The sequence below is a fragment of the Gigantopelta aegis genome, chromosome 10 (assembly GCF_016097555.1).
Source record: "Gigantopelta aegis isolate Gae_Host chromosome 10, Gae_host_genome, whole genome shotgun sequence".
In the NCBI taxonomy this organism is placed as follows: Eukaryota; Metazoa; Mollusca; class Gastropoda; order Neomphalida; family Peltospiridae; genus Gigantopelta; species Gigantopelta aegis.
Genome location: NC_054708.1, coordinates 220,798 through 240,952, shown reverse-complemented (window position 1 = coordinate 240,952; position 20,155 = coordinate 220,798). Strand labels below are relative to the sequence as shown.

Sequence of the window (20,155 nt, the reverse complement as noted above, 5' to 3'; positions counted from 1 at the left end):
CCAATTGTTTTCTAAGTTGGAGACAAAAAAGAGAGGTTTTTTGGTTATTTCCAAAACACTTTTACTTTTCTTCTTACTTCAAACCAAACTGTTATTTACTGCCGCTGCTAGTGGGCCTATTGGGGCATTTTCGTTCCAGTCGTTGCTTCATAACTGGGGTAACAAAGGCCGTGGTATGGATTATCCTGTTGGTGGGACGGTGCACATAAAAGATCCCTTGCTGCTACTCTAAAAGAGTAGCCCATGTAGTTAGAGTGTGAAAATAATTTATGTAACAGTTTACTGTAGACCATATGGGTAATAAAATATCTTGACAATTGTAAAACAAATACACGAACTGCACCCAACTTGTGATATGACAGTTAACACTACCAGCCATTGAGGATAATTTTGACAGTGAAATATTGTTTCATCTGGTTGTTAGTGTTGTTGTTGTTGATGGATTTGTTTGTGTTGTTGTTGTTGTTGTTGTTACCGGCCATAAGGCTTGTAGGTACAAGGTTCGCAGCCCAGTCTTAATGACTCGATGGGTAGGTGTAAGACTACTACACCCTCTTTTCTCTCACTAACCACTAACAACTAACAACTAACCCACTGTCCTGGACAGCTGAGGTGTGTAGCCAGGACAGCGTTCTTGAATTAGAGTAGTAGACTATTACGTGTATAACAATTAGAGTAGTAGAATATTACGTGTATAACAATTAGAGTAGTAGACTATTACGTGTATAACAATCTGGGTAGTGTATAACAACTGGGGTAGTAGTCTTGATTATTACATGCATAACAATCGTAGTAGTTATACATGTTGCACGTCTGAAAATATGTTGGTTGTGACTTGCATTTCTACTATAATTATGTGAGTTGTGACAATCGCGTGTCTAGTATGAGTATGTGAGTTGTGATAATCACGTGTCTAGTATGAATATGTGAGTTGTGACCATCGCGTGTCTAGTATGAGTATGTGAGTTGTGACAATCGCGTGTCTAGTATGAGTATGTGAGTTGTGACAATCGTGTGTTTAGTACGAGTATTTGAGTTGTGACAATCGCCTGTCTAGTACGAGTATGTGAGTTGTGACAATCGCGTGTCTAGTATGAGTATGTGAGTTCTGATAATCGCGTGTCTAGTACGAGTATGTGAGTTGTGACAATCGCGTGTCTAGTATGAGTATGTGAGTTCTGATAATCGCGTGTCTAGTATGAGTATGTGAGTTGTGACAATCGCGTGTCTGGTACAAGTATTTGAGTTGTGACAATCGCGTGTCTAGTATGAGTATGTGAGTTGTGATAATCGCGTGTCTAGTACGAATATCTGAGTTGTGACAATCGCGTGTCTAGTATGAGTATGTGAGTTGTGACAATCGCGTGTCTAGTATGAGTATGTGAGTTGTGACAATCGCGTGTCTAGTATGAGTATTTGAGTTGTGACAATCGCGTGTCTAGTACGAGTATGTGAGTTGTGACAATCGCGTGTCTAGTATGAGTATGTGAGTTCTGATAATCGCGTGTCTAGTATGAGTATGTGAGTTGTGACAATCGCGTGTCTAGTACACGTATTTGAGTTGTGACAATCGCGTGTCTAGTATGAGTATGTGCGTTGTGACAATCGCGTGTCTAGAACGAGTATTTGAGTTGTGACAATCGCGTGTCTAGTATGAGTATGTGAGTTGTGACAATCGCGTATCTAGTATGAGTATGTGAGTTGTGACAATCGCGTATCTAGTGTGAGTATGTGAGTTGTGAACACCTTGCTAACTGTGTGTCTAACATTCAGGAAGTTGTCACGGTGGTTTAGGTTTGAAGGGCTGAGTGTTGGCTGCGTTAAACGTCATGTTTAGTGTTGCACTGGGGTGTTTGAGAGATGCACCTAGCCCCTGCGTTACGCACTGCTAGGTTTAGTAGAGGACGTCGTGTTTAGTGTTGCACTGGGGTGTTTGAGAGATGCACCTAGCCCCTGCGTTATGCACTGCTAGGTTTAGTAGAGTGTAACATAATCAGCCAGATGCGGGTCAGCATGACCTCATCTTGCACTAGGACATTAAAGTGCAATCCAATAGAGGCACATCATAATGTCTTGCAATAATAATAATGATAATAATAACAACAATAATTATAACAATAATAATAACAACAACAACAACAACAACAACAACAATAATAATAATAATAATAATAATAATAATAATAATAATAATAATCCTATAACTTACCCATGATATCCATGTCATAAACCCATGTGATAATTTAGTGTATTAACCCGGTTAATAATGGTATGCAAATTTGCAAGGTCTCTAGATAATGTTTCGCTGTGGATGGGTCATTTGTTTACAAGCCAACAAGACCTGTATACCTGAGAATAATTTTTTCAAATATTTAGTTAAAATGCGTGATGTTAAACTCATTTGTGCTAATCGTGATTACGTCATATTACCGATGGCGGCGACCCTAGTACTGTGATTTACTGAAAATTTAATTATATTAAAAAGTTATTTTTAGAAGTGTTGTAGGATAAATAGAATTCGCTGCTCGTATTTTTTAATATGTAAAATATCAACCTCATCTAGTTAATTTATATTAATACCGATTAACATAGACTCGGTTGATATTTTCCATGTTAAAAAATACTCGTGACGTATCCTCTAATAATAATAATAATAACAATAACAATAATAATAATAATAATAATAATAATAACAATAATAATAATTATAATAATCTTTTCCCTATGACGGGCAAACCAGAGGGTCGCGGCGACCAAACATTGAGATGGCGCTTATTTGTTTTATCTGTCTACATAATTAGAGAGGAAACCCGCTGTGACCAGTAACGCGTGTGCATATTACATAAGACTGATATACTAACTAGTTGTTGAGTAGTGGTGAGAACGGGAAGTCGTCTACAGCTACGTTAGGACAACGTCTGTTTTGTCTGTAGTACACTTTGAGCAGGCAGAACATGTCTACAGCTACGTTAGAACAACGTCTGGTTGTCTCTAGTACACTAAGAGACCAGAAAACGTCTGTTTGTCTGTAGTACACTGAGCTACCAGGAAACGTCTACAGCTATGTTAGAACAACGTCTGTTTGTCTGTAGTACACTGAGCTACCAGGAAACGTCTACAGCTATGTCAGAACAACGTCTGCTTGTCTGTAGTACACTGAGCTACCAGGAAACGTCTACAGCTATGTTAGAACAACGTCTGCTTGTCTGTAGTACACTGAGATACCAGGAAAGCTCTACAGCTATGTTAGAACAACGTCTGCTTGTCTGTAGTACACTGAGATACCAGGAAACGTCTATAGCTATGTTAGAACAACGTCTGTTTGTCTGTAGTACACTGAGATACCTGGAAAGCTCTACAGCTATGTTAGAACAACGTCTGCTTGTCTGTAGTACACTGAGATACCAGGAAACGTCTACAGCTATGTTAGATCAACGTCTGTTTGTCTGTAGTACACTGAGCTACCAGGAAACGTCTACAGCTATGTTAGAACAACGTCTGTTTGTCTGTTGTACACTGAGATACCAGGAAACGTCTACAGCTATGTTAGAACAACGTCTGTTTGTCTGTAGTACACTGAGCTACCAGGAAACGTCTACAGCTATGTTAGAACAACGTCTGTTTGTCTGTAGTACACTGAGATACCAGGAAAGCTCTACAGCTATGTTAGAACAACGTCTGCTTGTCTGTAGTACACTGAGATACCAGGAAACGTCTACAGCTATGTTACAACAACGTCTGTTTGTCTGTAGTACACTGAGCTACCAGGAAACGTCTACAGCTATGTTAGAACAACGTCTGTTTGTCTGTAGTACACTGAGATACCAGGAAACGTCTACAGCTATGTTAGAACAACGTCTGTTTGTCTGTAGTACACTGAGCTACCAGGAAAGCTCTACAGCTATGTTAGAACAACGTCTGTTTGTCTGTAGTATACTGAGCTACCAGGAAAGCTCTACAGCTATGTTGGAACAACGTCTGTAGTACACTGAGCTACCAGGAAAGGTTTACAGCTATGCTAGAACAACGTATGTTTCTCTGTAGTACACTGAGTTACAGCTATGTTAGAACAACGTCTGCTTGTCTGTAGTACACTGAGCTACCAGGAAAGCTCTACAGCTATGTTAGAACAATGTCTGTTTGTCTGTAGTACACTGAGCTACCAGGAAACGTCTACAGCTATGCTAGAACAACGTATGTTTGTCTGTAGTACACTGAGTTACAGCTATGTTAGAACAACGTCTGCTTGTCTGTAGTACACTGAGCTACCAGGGTACGTCTACAGCTTTGTTAGAACAACGTCTGTTTGTCTGTAGTACACTGAGCTACCAGGAAACGTCTACAGCTATGTTAGAACAACGTATGTTTGTCTGTAGTACACTGAGCTACCAGAAAACGTCTACAGCTATGTTAGAACAACGTCTGTTTGTCTGTAGTACACCGAGCTACCAGGAAAGCTCTACAGCTATGTTAGAACAACGTCTGTTTGTCTGTAGTATACTGAGGTATCAGGAAAGCTCTACGGCTATGTTGGAACAACGTCTGTAGTACACTGAGCTACCAGGAAAGGTTTACAGCTATGCTAGAACAACGTATGTTTGTCTGTAGTACACTGAGTTACAGCTATGTTAGAACAACGTCTGCTTGTCTGTAGTACACTGAGCTACCAGGAAAGCTCTACAGCTATGTTAGAACAATGTCTGTTTGTCTGTAGTACACTGAGCTACCAGGAAACGTCTACAGCTATGCTAGAACAACGTATGTTTGTCTGTAGTACACTGAGTTACAGCTATGTTAGAACAACGTCTGCTTGTCTGTAGTACACTGAGCTACCAGGGTACGTCTACAGCTTTGTTAGAACAACGTATGTTTGTCTGTAGTACACTGAGCTACCAGAAAACGTCTACAGCTATGTTAGAACAACGTCTGTTTGTCTGTAGTACACTGAGCTACCAGGAAAGCTCTACAGCTATGTTAGAACAACGTCTGTTTGTCTGTAGTATACTGAGCTATCAGGAAAGCTCTACGGCTATGTTGGAACAACGTCTGTAGTACACTGAGCTACCAGGAAAGGTTTACAGCTATGCTAGAACAACGTATGTTTGTCTGTAGTACACTGAGTTACAGCTATGTTAGAACAACGTCTGCTTGTCTGTAGTACACCGAGCTACCAGGAAAGCTCTACAGCTATGTTAGAACAATGTCTGTTTATCTGTAGTACACTGAGAGACCAGGGTACGTCTACAGCTTTGTTAGAACAATGTCTGTTTGTCTGTAGTACACTGAGCTACCAGGGTACGTCTGCAGCTTTGTTAGAACAACGTCTGTTTGTCTGTAGTACACTGAGCTACCAGGAAACGTCTACAGCTATGTTAGAACAACGTCTGTTTGTCTGTAGTACACTGAGATACTAGGGAACGTTTACAGATTTGTTAGAACAATGTCTGTTTGTATGTCGTACACTGAGAGACGAGGGTACGTCTACAGCTTTGTTAGAATAACGTCTGTTTGTCTGTAGTACATTGAGAGACCAGGGTACGTCTACAGCTTTGTTAGAATAACGTATGTTTGTCTGTAGTACACTGAGCTACCAGGAAACGTCTACAGCTATGTTAGAACAACGTCTGTTTGTCTGTAGTACACTGAGATACTAGGGAACGTTTACAGATTTGTTAGAACAATGTCTGTTTGTATGTCGTACACTGAGAGACGAGGGTACGTCTACAGCTTTGTTAGAATAACGTCTGTTTGTCTGTAGTACATTGAGAGACCAGGGTACGTCTACAGCTTTGTTAGAATAACGTATGTTTGTCTGTAGTACATTGAGAGACCAGGGTACGTCTATAGCTTTGTTAGAACAATGGCTGTTTGTCTGTAGTACACTGAGCTACCAGGGTACGTCTACAGCTTTGTTAGAACAATGTCGGTTTGTCTGTAGTATAATGAGATACCAGGGTACGTCTACAACTTTGTCTGTAGTACACATTGTGTAGTGGAGAACACGAAGGAGCCGGCAGTAGGGCTGCGACTAAGGTTGTAGTTTGAGGAGAACACTGAGACGTTTGTCAATATTGGCAGACGGCCACACACGGGCCGCCCTTTCACAGTGTCACGACTCCAGCTCTCCGAACGCCGCCTCCGTGTTGACAGTTTCTTCTTACAGTCAACGGGGAAGTGAATTCGGCAGCAGTTACCACGTGTAATTAACAAATCTTCTGTGTACTGTCCATGTGCTCAAAATACGCCAGACTAAGTTAAAACGTCACTAAGTTAAAACGTCACTCAGTGACACAGTGTCACTCACAATACGCCAGACCCAGTAGCACAGTGTCACTCAAAATACGTCAGACTCAGTGACACAGTATCACTCTAAATACGTGAGACTCAGTGCCACAGTGTCAGTCAAAACACGTGAGACTAAGTGGCACAGTGTCAGTCAAAACACGTCAGACTCAGTGACACAGTGTCACTCCAAATACGCCAGACTAAATTACAGCGTCACTCAAAATACGTCAGAGGGCAGTGGCACAGTGGCACTCCAAATACGCCAGCATCAAATGACACAGCATACCTCATCTGACAAGATGATGTGGCATCACTCACCGTTCATTCAACAGCTGTAAATAATATCACACTCAGTATGTTTAAGTAACATCACATTCACAATGTAAATCACATCATACTCAATATGTGTAAGTCACACTCAGTATGTGTAAGTCAAACTCAGTATGTGTAAGTCACACCCAGTATGTATAAGTCACACCCAGTAAGTATGTGTAAGTCACACCCAGTAAGTATGTGTAAGTCACACCCAGTAAGTATGTATAAGTCACACCCAGTAAGTATGTGTAAGTCACACCCAGTATCTATAAGTCACACCCAGTATGTATAAGTCACACTCAGTATGTATAAGTCACACTCAGTATGTGTAAGTCACACCCAGTATGTGTAAGTCACACTCAGTATGTATAAGTCACACCCAATATGTGTAAATCACACCCAGTATGTGTAAGTCAGTATGTGTAAGTCAGTATGTGTAAGTCAGTATGTGTTAATCAGTGTGTGTACACCGTTCTGTGTTTCTTGCAGCCTGTGATGCTGGACTCGGGATGGAGAGTGGACGTATCACGAGACAGCAGCTCAAGGCGTCCTCTGTGAAAAACGGACTCAGTGTGGACTATGCCAGATTCAACTGCTGCAGTGGTAAGTCAACCTAGTCAGATTGGGACTATCTTAACTCGCACCTAGTCAGATCGGGGACTCATTAACTCGCACCTAGTCAGATCGGGAACTCTCTTAACATTCACCTAGTCAGATCTGGGATTCTCTTAACGCGCACCTAGTCAGATCTGGGACTCTCTTAACTCGCACCTAGTCAGATCGGGAACTCTCTTAACGAGCATCTAGTCAGATCGGGAACTCTCTTAACATTCACCTAGTCAGATCGGGGACTCTCTTAACGAGCACCTAGTCAGATCGGGGACTCTCTTAACGAGAACCTAGTCAGATCGGGGACTCTCTTAACGAGCACGTAGTCAGATCGGGGACTCTCTTAATGAGCACCTAGTCAGATCGGGGACTCTCTTAACGAGCACGTAGTCAGATCGGGGACTCTCTTAACGAGCATCTAGTCAGATCGGGAACTTTTTAACGAGTACCTAGTCAGATCGGGGACTCTCTTAATGAGCACCTAGTCAGATCGGGGACTCTCTTAACGAGCACGTAGTCAGATCGGGGACTCTCTTAATGAGCACCTAGTCAGATCGGGGACTCTCTTAATGAGCACCTAGTCAGATCGGGGACTCTCTTAACGAGCATCTAGTCAGATCGGGAACTTTTTAACGAGCACCTAGTCAGATCGGGGACTCTCTTAACGAGCAATTCAATAACCCTAGACGAGACCAGGAACTCAATTAACCATGGTAACATGCTTAGCTGAATTGTGTTAGGTTTATGGTATTTTGTACTTTGATAATTCCGCCAATAATGCGTGTATAACGATACGTTTGAGGGAAACCATGGTTGTTAGTACGACCAGTGTGTCAGGTGAAATGGTGTGTGGTTGTTAGTACGACCAGTGTGTCAGATGGAATGGTGTGTGGTTGTTAGTACGACCATTGTGTCTGGTGGAGTGGTGTGTGGTTGTTAGTACGATCAGTGTATCTGGTGGTGTGTGGTTATTAGTACTACCAGTGTATCTGGTGGTGTGGTTGTTAGTACGGCCAGTGTGTCTGGTGGTGTGGTGTGTGGTTGTTAGTACGACCACTGTGTCTGGTGGAGTGGTGTGTGGTTGTTAGTACTAACAGTGTATCTGGTGGTGTGGTTGTTGGTACGACCAGTGTGTCTGGTGGAGTGGTGTGTGGTTATTAGTACGACCAGTGTATCTGGTGGAATGGTGTGTGGTTGTTAGTGCGGCCAGTGTGTCTAGTGGTGTGGTGTTTGGTTGTTAGTACGACCAGTGTATCTGGTGGTGTGGTGTGTGGTTGTTAGTACGACCAGTGTATCTGGTGGACTGGTGTGTGGTTGTTAGTACGACCAGTGTGTCTGGTGGTGTAGTGTGTGGTTGTTAGTACGACCAGTGTGTCAGGTGAAATGGTGTGTGGTTGTTAGTACGACCAGTGTGTCAGGTGGAATGGTGTGTGGTTGTTAGTACGACCATTGTGTCTGGTGGAGTGGTGTGTGGTTGTTAGTACGATCAGTGTGTCTGGTGGTGTGTGGTTATTAGTACTACCAGTGTATCTGGTGGTGTGGTTGTTAGTACGGCCAGTGTGTCTGGTGGTGTGGTGTGTGGTTGTTAGTACTACCAGTGTATCTGATGGTGTGGTTGTTAGTACGGCAGATGTGTCTGGTGGAATGGTGTGTGATTGTTAGTACGACCAGTGTGTCTGGTGAAGTGGTGTGTGGTTATTAGTACGACCAGTGTATCTGGTGGAATGGTGTGTGGTTGTTAGTGCGGCCAGTGTGTCTAGTGGTGTGGTGTTTGGTTGTTAGTACGACCAGTGTATCTGGTGGTGTGGTGTGTGGTTGTTAGTACGACCAGTGTATCTGGTGGACTGGTGTGTGGTTGTTAGTACGACCAGTGTGTCTGGTGGTGTGGTGTGTGGTTGTTAGTACGACCAGTGTGTCAGGTGAAATGGTGTGTGGTTGTTAGTACGACCAGTGTGTCAGGTGGAATGGTGTGTGGTTATTAGTACGACCATTGTGTCTGGTGGAGTGGTGTGTGGTTGTTAGTACGATCAGTGTGTCTGGTGGTGTGTGGTTGTTAGTACTACCAGTGTATCTGGTGGTGTGGTTGTTAGTACGGCCAGTGTGTCTGGTGGTGTGGTGTGTGGTTGTTAGTACTACCAGTGTATCTGATGGTGTGGTTGTTAGTACGGCAGATGTGTCTGGTGGAATGGTGTGTGATTGTTAGTACGACCAGTGTGTCTGGTGAAGTGGTGTGTGGTTATTAGTACGACCAGTGTATCTGGTGGAATGGTGTGTGGTTGTTAGTGCGGCCAGTGTGTCTAGTGGTGTGGTGTTTGGTTGTTAGTACGACCAGTGTATCTGGTGGTGTGGTGTGTGGTTGTTAGTACGACCAGTGTATCTGGTGGACTGGTGTGTGGTTGTTAGTACGACCAGTGTGTCTGGTGGTGTGGTGTGTGGTTGTTAGTACGACCAGTGTGTCAGGTGAAATGGTGTGTGGTTGTTAGTACGACCAGTGTGTCAGGTGGAATGGTGTGTGGTTATTAGTACGACCATTGTGTCTGGTGGAGTGGTGTGTGGTTGTTAGTACGATCAGTGTGTCTGGTGGTGTGTGGTTGTTAGTACTACCAGTGTATCTGGTGGTGTGGTTGTTAGTACGGCCAGTGTGTCTGGTGGTGTGGTGTGTGGTTGTTAGTACTACCAGTGTATCTGATGGTGTGGTTGTTAGTACGGCAGATGTGTCTGGTGGAATGGTGTGTGATTGTTAGTACGACCAGTGTGTCTGGTGGAGTGGTGTGTGGTTATTAGTACGACCAGTGTATCTGGTGGAATGGTGTGTGGTTGTTAGTGCGGCCAGTGTGTCTGGTGGTGTGTGGTTGTTAGTGCGGCCAGTGTGTCTAGTGGTGTGGTGTTTGGTTGTTAGTACGACCAGTGTATCTGGTGGTGTGGTGTGTGGTTGTTAGTACGACCAGTGTATCTGGTGGAATGGTGTGTGGTTGTTAGTACGACCAGTGTGTCTGGTGGTGTGGTGTGTGGTTGTTAGTACGACCAGTGTGTCTGGTGGTGTGTGGTTGTTAGTACTACCAGTGTGTCTGGTGTTATGTGGTTGTTAGTACGACCAGTGTATCTGGTGGTGTGGTGTGTGGTTGTTAGTACGACCAGTGTGTCTGGTGGTGTGTGGTTGTTAGTACTACCAGTGTGTCTGGTGGAGTTGTGTGTGGTTGTTAGTACGACCAGTGTGTCTGGTGTTATGTGGTTGTTAGTACTACCAGTGTGTCTGGTGGAGTTGTGTGTAGTTATTAGTACGACCAGTGTGTCTGGTGTTATGTGGTTGTTAGTGCGACCAGTGTGTCTGGTGGTGTGTGGTTGTTAGTACTACCAGTGTGTCTGGTGGAGTGGTGTGTGATTATTAGTACGACCAGTGTGTCTGGTGGTGTGTGGTTGTTAGTACTACCAGTGTATCTGGTGGTGTGGTGTGTGGTTGTCGATACGACCAGTGTGTCTGGTGGTGTGTGGTTGTCGATACGACCAGTATGTCTGGTGGTGTGTGGTTGTTAGAACGACCAGTATGTCTGGTGGTGTGTGGTTGTTAGAACGACCAGTGTGTCTGGTGGAGTGGTGTGTGGTTGTTAGAACGACCAGTATGTCTGGTGGTGTGTGGTTGTTAGTACGACCAGTGTGTCTGGTGGTGTGTGGTTGTTAGTACGACCAGTGTGTCTGGTGGTGTGGTGTGTGGTTGTTAGTACGATCATTGTGTTTGGTGGAATGGTGTGTGGTTGTTAGTACGACTATTGTGTCAGGTGGAATGGTGTGTGGTTGTTAGTACGCCAGATGTGTCTGGTGGAATGGTGTGTGGTTGTTAGTACGCCAGATGTGTCTGGTGGAATGGTGTGTGGTTGTTAGTACGACCAGTATGTCTGGTGATGTGGTGTGTGGTTGTTACTACGGCAAGTGATTCTGGTGTTGTGGTGTGTGGTCGGTTATTCAAAACGATTCGAATGGGCCTGTATCAGGACAATAATCGGTTACAATGCCACAGCTGTGGCTTTCTCAATCGAATACCTTCAATAAGCATAATTTCCGTCTAATAATAAGACCGAATATCGTTTATCTGTTCGTTTAGGTTAAGGTAGAAGTGCTGAATGGCTTTGTATAAAGATATTTTCTTCTACTAACAAGTGCGTGGCAGGAGAGTGTCTGAAAGTGACATAAATCGGCAATGAAGGGATATTATGGGCTAACGATTACCGGACTATTGATGAACGTGTATAGGTCGTCGATAAGCAATGGGTGACGGGGTCCGCCGCGTCAATACATCCACTAATGTAGGAACTCCTCCGCGTAAAAAGCACCGCCCGATCATGGCTAGGCGTCGCTCGTCTACATTAGCATAATAAATACACACACTAACGAATTAACGTAATAAAACACACACAGTAACGTACTAGCATAATACATGCACACAGTAACTTATTAACATAATACATGCACACAGTAACTTATTAACATAATAAATACACACAGTAACGAATTGACGTAATAAAAACACACAGTAACGTACTAACATAATAAATGCTGACAGTAAATCATCGTCAAGTGTGAGCAAGCCATCAACACACAGATGGAAGGAAAAGAATGTTTGTCTAACTACACTTGAGCACAGAAATGTGAAAACAGCTTCGTCGTTCATTCACTTCTATGTTGCATGTCAGTATGTCAGCGAGTTAATCACCATGTTGTTTGTGTACTGTCTGCGTCGTTAACGACCATATTCTTTAAGGGGCAATTGTATCTATAAGTCCGTTAGTGTGTGTGTTGACTCCATCTCCCCTGGGTTGTCATGCCACGACCAGAAGCGGTCAGGCCCTTTCTAAGGGCCTTATGGGCAACCTAGGGAGACACCACAGCATCGTAGAGGTCTAAATTAATGAGCTACTCTCGATTCACTAATATCAAAACCTATATTAGCTCTGCCATTTACCTTTCGACCGACCGTTCAAAAATTGCGCCAAATTTCCTCAATCAAAATTGCGCACCCTTTCTCTTTGGCATTAATTGCTCCATTCAAAATTCTATAGCACCACCACCACCCCCACCTGCCTGCTACCGACTTGCCAGTGCAGGCTGTCCCTCCTCTCCCCCCCCCCCCCCCTTTCCTGTCATGGACGGAGGAGCCGGCCAAGGCTACAACAGCTTGTTCTGAATGTGCACGTAAAACCCTATGACATGACATGACATGTTGACTCCATAGTCATGAAACTTAAATAGACGAGAGAGAGAGAGAGAGAGAGAGAGAGAGAGAGAGAGAGAGAGAGAGAGAGAGAGAGAGAGAGAGAGAGAGAGAGAGAGAGATTGTGTGTGTGTCCGTGTGTCATGCGTTTTTATGATTTTGTTCCTTGACCATACAAGATTCGAGCGGTCAGTTTGATTTGCATAGTGTATGCAGTGTAAGAGAATAGAATATAATAGACGTTTAACGACACCCCAGCACGAAAAATACATCGGCTATTGGGTGTCAAACTATGGTAAATGCAGTGTAAGAGAATAGAATATAATAGACGTTTAACGACACCCCAGCACGGAAAATACAACGGTTATTGGGTGTCAAACTATGGTAAATGCAGTGTAAGAGAATAGAATATAATAGACGTTTAACGACACCCAAAAAAGGAAAATACATCGGCTATTGGGTGTCAAACTATGGTAAATGCAGTGTAAGAGAATATACATGTACCTGCAGTAAAGGTTGTCTCACACCAAATTAATTTCCTTTATTGACACAGAGAGTGTATTACTGCACTGAGGCAGTACGCTTATTAAAGGTGTGCCGTCTGTACACTAGAACCAGTCTGTTACGTGGAATTTTAAGAATTTAAACAAAGTTGTTCTTTTTATGAGCAGCCCTCATCGTGCATTGAAACTATATAACATGTAGTACGTGTTTCCTGTAGGTTGCAATAGACCAAATCAATTCCTATTGCCGATAATGTTAACGTTTACTAATAAAACTGATACAAGTAGCGTATTAACACACCCAGGCAGTACAACATTACAAAGGGTGGCACCTCACATTTAATCCACCTAAAAGAATGGGGGAGGCGTCACATATTATTTAAGAGATTTAATTAATGTTTTTATGAGTAGAATTCGTTTTTGTTAAAAATCACACCTTCATTTTTGGGGTACCCTGCATTAGTTTCAACCTCTGGTGTATACAATGAGTAACAACTGTATATGAACTATTTATTTATTGCCTATGAATAATACTATTTGCAAAAAATAAATAATCAATGTCACATATTACTACGAAGCACAGCGGCATCTGTTTTTCTCCGTAAATATTTGAACCTCGAACTTTAATACGGGACTTTCTTCTTTGGTACCATGCAACAGTGGGTGTATGTGGGAACTTCTGTACTAGCTACCAGACTCCATTTTGTGATCAGGCGCGGATCTATTTTTTATCGAGGGGTGGGTAACACTAATTAACATAAATGTAGTTCGGATCTGTCGATACACCGAATTGTTGACTCTAGGCTATACAAAGCGATAGGGTTAGGGCGACACAAAGACAATGTTAACTGAAACAAGTGATACAAGGGTGGGTGTCGTCCGGGACCCTTGGACCCCGCCTAAATCCGCACCTAGCTATTGAAGGAAACTCCCACACAGTGTCAGTTGACGGCGCCGGAGACAAGAGACTTACGTGTTAAAAGTAGGCGCGGCTCTATCACCGCGCCACCGACGGTCTGATCATGAAACGTGCGCGAGACAATCACACGCGCACAGATATTCTCGTCACGTGATCACTTTTATCTGTATGGGTATTCCTGAGTCGTGCCGATATGCAGCAGATATGAGTGTATTGTTGACATTTCTCTGATGGGTGTTTACCCAGCCGAGTGCCTGTCAGCGGGACGCGGCGTGGCCCGAGCCGACTCACTGCGCCACGGTCCACTAACAGACCTCGTACCCGCGCTTCTTACACACTAGATCATCTATATAGTCCAGCTAACAGACGACAATCACCCGTCACCCGTCACTGGCCAGCGTATGTAGTACGTTCCTAGCTTGTTAACTGGCTTTGGGGAACCAGTTTCCCACAACTGGTATATAAAGGTCGTGGTACGTGCTGTCCTATCCGTGGGAAGTGCATATAAAAGATTCCTTATTGCTTATCCCTTATAGATCTACCCCGGTCCGCATTTACTGTCTATGGACAGACTCTCTCTCTCTCGCTCTCTCTCTCTCTCTCTCTCTCTCTCTCTCTCTCTCTCTCTCTCTCTCTCTCTCTCTCTCTCTCTCTCTCTCTCTCTCTCTCTCTCTCTCTTACAAATACTGTATACTGGATACGTTTCTATAACAGTGGCAAATACTGTAATAAATCCAGTTTCAATAATAGTGACAGATACTTTAAAAAAAGAGTGATAAATACGGTAAACTTATTAAGGTTCCCTAACTGGCAAATAGTGTAACCTAAATTAGTTTCTATAACAGTGCCAAATAGTGTAAACTGAATCAGTTTCTATAACAGTGCCAAATAGTGTAACCTAAATTAGTTTCTATAACAGTGCCAAATAGTGTAAACTGAATCAGTTTCTATAACAGTGGCAAATAGTGTAAACTGAATCAGTTTCTATAACAGTGCCAAATAGTGTAAACTGAATCAGTTTCTATAACAGTGGCAAATAGTGTAAACTGAATCAGTTTCTATAACAGTGGCAAATAGTGTAAACTGAATCAGTTTCTATAACAGTGGCAAATACTGTAAACTGAATCAGTTTCTATAACAGTGCCAAATAGTGTAAACTGAATCAGTTTCTATAACAGTGGCAAATACTGTAAACTGAATCAGTTTCTATAACAGTGCCAAATAGTGTAAACTGAATCAGTTTCTATAACAGTGGCAAATACTGTAACATGAATCAGTTTTTACAACAGTGGGAAATACTGTAAACTGAATCAGTTTCTACAACAGTGGCAAATACTGTAAACTGAATCAGTTTCTATAACAGTGCCAAATACTGTAAACTGAATCAGTTTCTATAACAGTGGCAAATAGTGTAAACTGAATCAGTTTCTATAACAGTGCCAAATAGTGTAAACTGAATCAGTTTCTATAACAGTGGCAAATACTGTAAACTGAATCAGTTTCTATAACAGTGCCAAATAGTGTAAACTGAATCAGTTTCGATAACAGTGGCAAATACTGTAACATGAATCAGTTTTTACAACAGTGGGAAATACTGTAAACTGAATCAGTTTCTACAACAGTGGCAAATACTGTAAACTGAATCAGTTTCTATAACAGTGCCAAATACTGTAAACTGAATCAGTTTCTATAACAGTTGCAAATATTGTAAACTGAATCAGTTTCTATAACAGTGGCAAATACTGTAACATGAATCAGTTTTTACAACAGTGGGAAATACTGTAAACTGAATCAGTTTCTAAAACAGTGACAAATACTGTAAACTGAATCAGTTTCTAAAACAGTGACAAATACTGTAAACTGAATCAGTTTCTAAAACAGTGACGAATACTGTAAACTGAATCAGCTTCTACAACAGTGACGAATACTGTAAACTGAATCATTTTCTACAACGGTGCCGAATACAGTAAACTGAATCAGTTTCTACAACAGTGACAAATACTGTAAACTGAATCAGTTTTTATAACAGTGGCAAATACTGTAAACTGAATCAGTTTCTACAACAGTGACGAATACTGTAAACTGAATCAGTTTCTACAACAGTGGCGAATACTGTAAACTGAATCAGCTTCTACAACAGTGACGAATACTGAAAACTGAATCATTTTCTATAACGGTGCCGAATACTGTAAACTGAATCAGTTTCTACAACAGTGACAAATACTGTAAACTGAATCAGTTTCTACAACAGTGACAAATACTGTAAACTGAATCAGTTTCTACAACAGTGACGAATACTGTAAACTGAATCAGTTTCTAAAACAGTGACAAATACTGTAAACTGAATCAGTTTCTAAAACAGTGACGAATACTGTAAACTGAATCAGCTTCTACAACAGTGACGAATACTGTAAACTGAATCATTTTCTACAACGGTGCCGAATACAGTAAACTGAATCAGTTTCTACAACAGTGACAAATACTGTAAACTGAATCAGTTTTTATAACAGTGGCAAATACTGTAAACTGAATCAGTTTCTACAACAGTGACGAATACTGTAAACTGAATCAGTTTCTACAACAGTGGCGAATACTGTAAACTGAATCAGCTTCTACAACAGTGACGAATACTGAAAACTGAATCATTTTCTATAACGGTGCCGAATACTGTAAACTGAATCAGTTTCTACAACAGTGACAAATACTGTAAACTGAATCAGTTTCTACAACAGTGACAAATACTGTAAACTGAATCAGTTTCTACAACAGTGACGAATACTGTAAACTGAATCATTTTCTATAACGGTGCCGAATACTGTAAACTGAATCAGTTTCTAAAACAGTGACGAATACTGTAAATTGAATCAGTTTCTAAAACAGTGACGAATACTGTAAACTGAATCTGTTTCTATAACGGTGACGAATACTGTAAACTGAATCAGTTTCTATAACGGTGACGAATACTGTATTAGTGTGTAAACTGAATACATGTATGTAGCTCTTATACCTCTATTGCAGAAAACACTGTGATAGTTTTGTATTACACAGCGACATTCCACGTACTAACTGTTTTTGTATGGGTCTTGGTAAACCTCGAACCGCACAAAATAATATTTTGTCTCTTGTGTTGAAATGTCCCTATCTGTATCTGAAGGTGTTAGATTCTGTGAATCAAGAGGCGGCGTAAGGATGTAGTACCCTGTGGAATGGCAGTCCTCCAATAAACGAAACATCTTACAGCGATTCGTGGAAACAATCACAACTTTACCAAACTACACTTTCGACTGTCTTGTGCGCAGATACGATTTTTAATCACCATAACGATTTTGTCGTTTAGATTAAGCACGAATATTCCGTTAATAAGCTGTAGATGAAAACTTTGTTTAATTTATTTTAAACCTTATTATACCGATGTAATGCAAGAAATAGAATACTACATTCATCTTCGTTAGATATATACCTTTTACCACATAATTCGTTATCCGGGTGGATTTCGCTCCTTAGATACGTTGTCAAACAATTCTTTTTAAACTTGTTTTAATATCAGTGACATCTTTCGTTTTTTTAGACATTGATTATGGTGCGTGGTGTCCGAGCAATGCAACAAGTGAGGAATGGTTTGAAATTAACCTCTACAGGCCCGCCAATGTCACTGCGGTCATGCTGCAACGACCGAGCACAAAGAACGAGTCCATTAACAACTACGTGACGAAGTTCAATATTCAGGTGGAACTGTCCACTTCCAGACCGGGTGTGTTGACAACCTATGAGGATCCGGCAACTAAAGCTAGCGTATGTTTATCACTACTATATTGTTATGTTTATAAATAATGTCTATCTTGTCCGTGTTGTTTGTTTCATAAACATTTTTACAGATCTGCTCTTGTGACAATATGAAAACTCGGCCAATAACTAAATACCGTGTATGTTTATGTAAAAGATGTACGCTGTTTTATAAATAGATAATTATTAATTTGAGTATTTGATTTCCTGGATCTAATATTTGCAAGACTTCGAGGCATGTTTATAAAAAAAAGTACATTGTTTTATAAATAGATAATTGCTAATTTGCGTATTTAATGTCATGTAGCTGATATTTGCAGGAGTTTGAAGCCAATTTTACTGATTCGTCCACGTGGTCACTCGCCATCACGTCTACAGCGGTGAGGCGCATTCGCATCGTCATTGTAGACTTCCACAACGAACCTTGTTTCCGGATAGAGCTGGCAGGATGTCAGATAGAAGGTGTGTAGATCTCTTTAAACTGTGTACTTGTTTCATTGGCAGGATGTCAGATATAAGGTGTGTAGATCTCTTTAAACTGTGTACTTGTTTCATTGGCAGGATGTCAGGTAGAAGGTGTGTAGATCTCTTTAAACTGTGTACTTGTTTCATTGGCAGGATGCCAGGTAGAAGGTGTGTAGATCTCTTTAAACTGTGTACTTGTTTCATTGGCAGGATGCCAGGTAGAAGGTGTGTAGATCTCTTTAAACGTGTACTTGTTTCATTGGCAGGATGCCAGGTAGAATGTGTGTAGATCTCTTTAAACGTGTACTTATTTCATTGGCAGGATGCCAGGTAGAAGGTGTGTAGATCTCTTTAAACGTGTACTTGTTTCATTGGCAGGATGCCAGGTAGAAGGTGTGTAGATCTCTTTAAACTGTGTACTTGTTTCATTGGCAGGATGCCAGGTAGAAGGTGTGTAGATCTCTTTAAACTGTGTACTTGTTTCATTGGCAGGATGCCAGGTAGAATGTGTGTAGATCTCTTTAAACGGTGTACTTGTTTCATTGGCAGGATGCCAGGTAGAAGATGTGTAGACAGCGTGACAGTATAATACATAGACAGCGTGACAGTATAATACATAGAGAGTGTGACAGTCTAATATACAGAGCGTGACAGTATAATACATAGACAGCGTGACAGTATAATGTATAGAGAGTGTGACAGTATAATACATAGACAGCGTGACAGTATAATACATAGACAGCGTGACAGTATAATACATAGACAGCGTGACAGTATAATACAAAGATAGCGTGACAGTATAATACATAGACAATGTGACAGTATACACAGGTAGAGTGACTATAATACACAGAGCGTGACAGTATAATACATAGACAGCGTGACAGTATAATACATAGACAGCGTGACAGTATACTACATAGAGAGTGACAGTATACCACACAGAGAGAGTGACAGTATAATACATAGTGTGACAGTATAACACAGACAGTGTGACAGTATACTACATAGGCAGTGTGGCAGTATAATATATAGACACAGCGATAGTATAATACATATATAGTGTGACAGTATAATACATAGAGAGTGTGACAGTATAATACATAGAAAGTATAACAGTATACTACATAGACAGTGTGGCAGTATACTACATAAACAGCGTGACAGTATACTACATAGACGGTGTGACAGTGTAATACATAGACAGTGTAATACATAAACAGTGTGACGGTTTAATGCATAGACAATATGTCATAATATAAAGACAGTGCGATTTATAATAAATAGATAATGTGACTTATAAGACATAATACATTTACAGTGCGTCAGTATAATATATATAGCTAATGTGACAGTATAATATATAGCCAATGTGACAGTATAATACATAGACAGTGTGACTTATAATAAAAAACAGTGTCAATATAATTCATTCACAGTGTTACAATATAATACACAGACAGTGTGATTTATAATAAATAAATAGTGTGTCAGTATAATATACTGCCACGGTGACAGTATAATATACTGCCACGGTGACAGTATACTTTCGGCAGTCTTGTGCAGTGACAATGTTCTATTTCCCATTTATTAATTATCTCTCCCACAAACCATGGAGTTATGTGGCATGTTAATAACTGACAAGATGTTGAGCACAAAATATCAGTAGCAATTTTTATTGTAAATGCATAAACAAATCTCCATTGCTTACAAAATAAAAAGTAAATTATTTTTCATCGACTCTAGAATATTTAACATAAAAGTTTAGTTTTTCTGTGCAATTTAAAAAAAAATTGATCATAATATAAATGAAACAGCAATAATCTTCCATAGTTGAAGAATGTCTGCGCATTGATTTTGAAATTATGTTTTCTTAAGTAGTTTGACCTATTAAACTATATCTGATCATTCGTTTGACAAGCACTATTTTGCCAAATACCCTTCGACTCTGCACGGTTTATACGGTTTTGACGTTCAGATTAATGTGTCTCTACTAGCTACAGATCCGCTTTCTATTTATGTATGGTGTTAAATAGAAGAAAACAAAAAAACTATATTCGATCAAATCTA

General features: G+C 41.1%; 1 protein-coding gene across 2 annotated transcripts in view; it reads left to right on the top strand.

The window, feature by feature from the left end:
- The window catches only part of LOC121382945, a 211,391-nt gene that overhangs the window by 13,640 nt on the left and 177,596 nt on the right, over positions 1-20,155 (top strand). For both annotated transcript variants that reach the window (XM_041512633.1, XM_041512632.1), the window contains exons 2-4: positions 7,090-7,203; positions 17,406-17,629; positions 17,941-18,082. In XM_041512633.1, the coding sequence (XP_041368567.1) occupies positions 7,090-7,203; positions 17,406-17,629; positions 17,941-18,082 (480 nt within the window). The remainder of the gene's footprint in view (positions 1-7,089; positions 7,204-17,405; positions 17,630-17,940; positions 18,083-20,155) is intronic.